The sequence below is a fragment of the Sus scrofa genome, chromosome 13 (genome assembly GCF_054392235.1).
Source record: "Sus scrofa isolate SSC_HxYL_T2T_F1_AM1 chromosome 13, Sscrofa_HxYL_maternal_Yorkshire_Landrace_v2.0, whole genome shotgun sequence".
In the NCBI taxonomy this organism is placed as follows: domain Eukaryota; kingdom Metazoa; phylum Chordata; class Mammalia; order Artiodactyla; family Suidae; genus Sus; species Sus scrofa.
In genome coordinates this window covers 50,162,649-50,168,648 of record NC_139395.1, presented here as the reverse complement: position 1 = coordinate 50,168,648, position 6,000 = coordinate 50,162,649, and the positions used below count along the sequence as shown (strand labels likewise).

The 6,000-nt window shown below is 52.0% G+C and overlaps 1 protein-coding gene across 15 annotated transcripts in view; it reads right to left on the bottom strand.

Moving 5' to 3' along the window:
* Positions 1-578: 578 nt before the first annotated feature.
* Positions 579-6,000, bottom strand: part of PRKCD (protein kinase C delta) — a 30,621-nt gene continuing 25,199 nt past the window's right edge. For all 15 annotated transcript variants that reach the window (XM_084988566.1, XM_084988567.1, XM_084988564.1 and 12 more), the window contains 4 exons: positions 5,030-5,168; positions 4,692-4,880; positions 3,947-4,075; positions 579-1,346 (listed from right to left, as the gene is read on the bottom strand). In XM_084988566.1, the coding sequence (XP_084844692.1) occupies positions 1,188-1,346; positions 3,947-4,075; positions 4,692-4,880; positions 5,030-5,168 (616 nt within the window). In that variant the 3' untranslated portion in view covers positions 579-1,187. The remainder of the gene's footprint in view (positions 1,347-3,946; positions 4,076-4,691; positions 4,881-5,029; positions 5,169-6,000) is intronic.

Here is a 6,000-nt window from a genome sequence, read left to right as displayed (position 1 = left end):
TCTAGAACTCAAATACAGACTCCTTGGCAGCAAGGGAGGAGATATAAATATGAGATGTGAAGTTAACTGGAGTGCTGCCATGCCCTGTCCCCATTTTGCAGATGAGGAAAAGGAGGTTTCAAATGATTAACCGACATCTTAAAAGCCACATTTTTTGGCTACTTTGCAATATGAATCTAGATCTGCCTGAAGCCTGAGCTATATTTCCTTCCTCCCCAGCCTGGGCCGACCTCGGCTGTGGTGTCTTAGTCTGTGTCTTCCGGCCAGGCCTTTGACTGCTCCCCTCTTCCACACCGGGCCCCTCACTCTTCTGAGACGGACTCTCGGCAGCTGGTCCTGCCTCCTCCCATCACCCCACAGAAACATATGGGGCTCCCTCAGCCACCCAGAAAAGTTTTCTGCTTTAGGCCTAAGGCCCTGGAGCCAGAGGAAATCCATAAATACAAACACATTTGCATGAAAGCCCAGGGGTCTGCATTTGCAACCAACAGCTGTTAGCTTCCAAGACAACGGCTGCCAGAAGTAGGAGCGGAGGCCACCAACTTCCTGGGACACACACGTCCCTACAGCCAGGTCGATACCATCGATACCAGTTGTTTATTTAGACACACAAATAAAAGAACCTACTGGTTCGAACAGCTTGTGCTCCCTTTTTTTTTTTTTTTTTTTGGCGGGGGGCAGGGGGGAGAGCACATAGTATATATAATATGTATATTTTAAAAGATCAACAATATCACCAGTCCCCACGTTTTTTCTCCAATGAGCAATATATACAGCCTATTTTATATATATGTGTGCGTGTGTGTGTGCGTGTGTGTGTGTGTATGTATATATATATATATATATAATATATTTTTTTCCATAGATAACTACATTCAAGTAATGAAACACAGGATTTACAGTTTCCCTCTGAGGACAGAGGAAAAGCAAATTCACACACAATTCACAGAGGAAGTACCGTAGAGGCCCAGCCAGACAGGAGCTGAAGTCCCTTATGGGGGACGAAGAAGGCGGGCAGCAGCAGAAATCACGACAATCACACTGTTGCTTATCGTGGCGGGAGGTGGGCAGGTGCTGATGAAGTGGGGGGCCCAGGCTGTTCTGCTGGGCTGGGTTGGCAGAAGGAGCTGGCTGACCCAAAGCTCCCTGGCTGGGGTAGGGGTAGGGGTGGCGCATGTCTGGGAACCTCAATTTTCCAGGAGCCTCTCGAATTTGGGGTTCAGGAAGGAGAAGCCAGCAAATGCTGTTTGGTCCATGGAGTCGATGAGATTCTTGTCGCTGAAGGAGAGACGTGGCTTCTCATTCAGGAACTCCTGGTCGAAGTTGCTGTAGTCTCCAGGGGACCTCTGCAAGCAGAGGGCAGGGGTACATAAGCAGGACTCAAGGGATGACCTTTTGGAGGTTCCCAAAGTTTCGGAGACCCACCCCTGGAAACTGAACCCCTGATGGACTGGGCCAAATCAGAGCTGTCCTTATTGAAAACTGAAAAAGAAGTCTCCCTTGTAAAGTTGGCTGCTGTTTCCCCAGGGTCTGAGGGATGCAAGCAGTGGGGGTCTGACCTGGAGGAGGCCAGGTGGGCATCCCTCCAAGCCAGGCTCTGGCAGACGACAGTCCTGGCCAAGCCCCATCCACCACCTGTTTGTGCAGGACCCACAAGCTAAGATTGGCTTTTGCATTTTTAAATGTTTAGGGAAAAAAATAAAAAAGAGAATAACATTTCATGCCACATGAAAATCAAATGAAATTCAAATCTCAGTGTCCATAAATAAAGTTTTATTAGCACACAACCACACCCACTCATTGACGTAGCATCTACAGCTGCTTTGAGACTATCTGGCTTGCAAAGCCCAAAATATATATATTTGCCTTTTTAGGGCCACACATGCGGCATTGGAGGTTCCCAGGCCAGGGGTCTAATCGGAGCTGTAGCTGCCGGCCTATGCCACAGCCATAGCAATGCCAGATCCGAGCCATGTCTGCAATCTACACCACAGCTCACAGCAACACCGGATCCTTAACCCACTGAGCAAGGCCAGGGATCGAACCTGCAACCTCATGGTTCCTAGTTGGATTCGTTCCCGCTGCTCCACAATGGGAACTCCAGCTTAAAATATTTACTATTAGGCTTTTCGCAGGAAGTTAGCCAATTCTCTGCTTCTGAGGGTACAATGAAAGGGTGAAAGAAAGCTGGTGGACCTCAGACGAAACTGAGCTGCAGGTACAACCACTGTGATTAGCTGTGGGTTTTAATGGCATTTGAGCCTCTTTTTTCCTAATGGCCACACCTGTGGCATGTGAAAGTTCCCCGGGCCAGGGGCCAGTGGGAGCTGTAGCTGCCAGCCACAGTCACAGCAATGCAGGATCCGAGCTGTGTCTGTGACCTAGGCCACAGCTCATGGCAATACCAGGAGCCTTGACTGTGATTCCCACTGAGTGAGGCCAGGGATTGAACCCACATCCCTATGGATAGTAGTCAGATTCTTTTTCTTTTTGCCTTTTCTAGGGCTGCTCCTGCAGCATGAGGAGGTTCCCAGGCTAGGGGTCCAATTGGAGCTGTAGCCACCGACCTAAGCCAGAGCCACAGCAATGGGGGCTCCAAGCTGCGTCTGCAACCCACACCACAGCTCACGGCAACACTGGATCCTTAACCCACTAAGCAAGGCAAGGGATCGAACCCGCAACTTCATGGTTCCTAGTCGGATTCGTTAACCACTGCACCACGACGGGAACTTCAGTCAGATTCTTAACCCACCTAGCCACAACAGAAATTCCGAGCCATTATTTTTAAACTGGGCCATTTGACATAAAAATCCAGATTTCTAGCTTCTTTTGAAAACTGGCAGAGCAGAGCAGCCTAGGTCCCATTTCCTGTCAAGTGCATCCACTCTTGGTGCTAGAACCCCCTTGGCCAGCTCATCACAGGCCCCACCACTTCCCAGAGACAGAGGATGCTGACCAACATACCTGCCTTTGTTGTTTAAATCTATCCTCCTTTCTATCAAAAGTGAGAGACAAAGCAGGCTATGGGATTTTCCCACAGCCAGTCTGTCCTGGGAGCAACATGCCCAGTGCAGGAGGCACCCAAGTTTGATCCTTGGAGTGGAGAGCTCTGCAGCCTCAAGACACAAATATGGGGGCACCTTTTACGGGCTGCTCAGTGGAAACAACAAATCCTGATGGAAGAGGGGAAGCAAAGGAGAGGAAAGGGGGAGGAAGGAGGACCTGTGATGAGACAAGGGCCACGGAGTCCGACTTTTGGGAAGTCCAACCAGCCTCTGCTCTCCTGCTGGCTCCTTGGCAGCCTCTAGATCCTAGGCCTTTGTGCACACCACCCCTCCTCTACCCGGAACGCCTCCCATACATCCTACTTCCTCTCAGACCCAACCCCATCTCTGCATCTTGGGCTCCTGCTGACAGACCCTCTCAAGGGCAACTGATTGTGTGTGGACATCTCTTATATCACTGCCATTTATCATAAATGACCATTAGGGTGCAGATTTCTTATCTCTCTGAGCTGCTGGAGCTCTTCCAGCTCTAGAAATGGGATGTCCCACTTTGCTGTGCAGCCTTGCACAGTGGTCTGTATCCAGAAGGCACTCAGCACTTATAATGCTTATTGGAAGATGGATGGGTGGAGGCAAGCCTTAACTGTGATTCCCAAAGCACAGTTCCTTGCATACAGTGGGTGCTAAAGAATGTATATTAAAGGGTGGCTGAATCCACAGCCCCCAGTGTTCGTTGAATGACTGAGTGAGAAGAGAGGGTGAGAATGCAAGGGTAAAGGCTGTGACTCAGGGGAAGCCAGGTTTGCTACGAGAAAGGACAGGAGGAAGGCATGTGAAAGATGCAGGAGAGAGACAGGGCAAGAGAGGAGGCACCCACCCTGGAAGGCTGTGGGGGTGGGCAACACCAAGGAGGCGGCCCCCACCAGAGTGGGATCACGTACCACTTTGGGCTTGAAGGGTGGCTCCACTGCACGTTTCTCCAGCAGAGTCCAGTTGATGGTCTTGAAGAAGGGGTGGGTTCTGATGTTCCCTGTCACTCCCAGCCTCTTGCCTGTGTCTCGTTCAAGCAGCTGCAACCCAGCAGGGGCCCTGGTTAGCACTTAAGGGCTGTAGGAAATCAGAGCCTCAGAAAACCCCCAAGCAGGCCCAGGGGTTCCCAGGCTGGTCTGGCCCAGCCTGGTGCCATGGCCCGGGGCCTCTGAGGCTGAGGGGTCCTCTCTGGCCTCTGCATTCCTAGGTCTGCTGGAGAAACAGGGCGAGGACTGGGGCTGCCAGGACTCTCAGCTGGTAGGACTTGTGAGTAAAAGCAGTGGCCATTTATTGGGTGTTTACTATCTGCTGGGCATAGACCTGAGCATCCACCTGAGCATCCACATTTATGGTTTTTTTTTTTCTTTTTCACCGAAACACTGAGACAGGTTCTCTCCTAGTCTCGTTTTACAGACAAGGAGACAAACTTAGCGTTTGGCCTTAGGTCCATCTGTCTCCTCACTCCCAAGCCCATAATCACATGCCAGACTGATTCAGTGCAGGGAACCCAAACGGGAGGTCCTGAGAACGTGGCAGAGAGTGATCCACTCAGTGTGTTAGGACCAGAGCATCAGTGAGGCTGCCATCCCTGACACATTCCCACAGCCTGGTGTCTGCCAAACCCTGCCCCAGCCAGCCCTGCCCAGGGCCTCCCACCTTCTCCAGGATGTCCTTGGACTCCCTAGTGATCCAGCGGGGATAATACGGTGAGTCCACACGGATGGACTCGAAGAGTTCGTCCTCATCATCACCGTGGAAGGGGGACTGACCGATGAGCATTTCATAGAGAAGGACTCCGAAGGACCACCAGTCCACAGAGAATGAGTACTTCAGGCCCTGTAGGATCTGGGGCAGAGGGGGTGTCAGAGTTGGGGGGCCCAGAGCACGAGCCCCAGCTGGCCTCTTCAGTGTCCCAGCTGTGGCTTGGACGTTGCTGCCCCCACCCTGTGGAGATAAGGTGTGGGACGGGGCTGGGGGGAGAGGGTGCCGCCCACCTCTGGGGCGATGTAGTCAGGAGTGCCGCAGAAGGTGCTGGCCTGTTTGTCCCCCAGCATGTTCTCCTTGCACATGCCGAAGTCAGCAATCTTGATGTGGCCATCCCGGTCCAGCATCACGTTGTCCAGCTTGAGGTCCCTGAGGGGAGGGGACAGGAAAGGGGGTCATCAGAGACCAGTTCCCATCCTCCCTGCAGCCTCCTCCCATGTCCCCACTGTCAGCCCTGCAAACCTAGGACCTTATCGCCCCATGGGGACAAGGGGATGAGGAAGAGAAAAGGAAACAGGTACTAAAAACAGGTGCTTCCTGTGAACCGCCTACTGTGGGGAAACACTCTGAAGCCCAAAATGAGGCTCAGAGATGTGATGTGTCACTGGCCCAGGGTCACCCATGTGGTCAGCTGGGGAAGTGTCTGGGCTCAGGTTTGTCTAATCCACAGAGGCAGGGGGCCGGTCTATTTTACGTAGTTAGTTGTTTCAGTGGATAACTTAGGCACATGGTAACAGGTACCAGAAAAGACAAACAGCCCAAGGCCCATCTTCCACCAACCTCACTCACCAGGCCCTCCTGAGAGAGTCCAGGTACGGACAGCACATTACAATGTGTGTCTCACACCACCTTTTAAAGCCTGAACCCTAATATCCAATACACACCATCCCATGGATTGGTTCTCCACTTGACAATACACCTTGGCATCATCAACCACCAGTACACATGTCGGCCTCGGCCTTTTTGATGGGTACATATTAATCCACAGCAGGATGGGACTGTGGTTTATGGGGTGAGAACTTAAGGAAACAGTCCCTATCTGTGGATGCTCAGAATGTTCGGATGGGGCTTTAGACAGGGACCAACAGCTCCAAGGGAGGGAGACACAATATACCAGTCAGTATGGGCCAAAGCCATAGGGTATGGGCAAGGAATTCCCAGTCCATGGGGTTGTGCCAGCCTCAGCTAAGGGGCCGCAAGG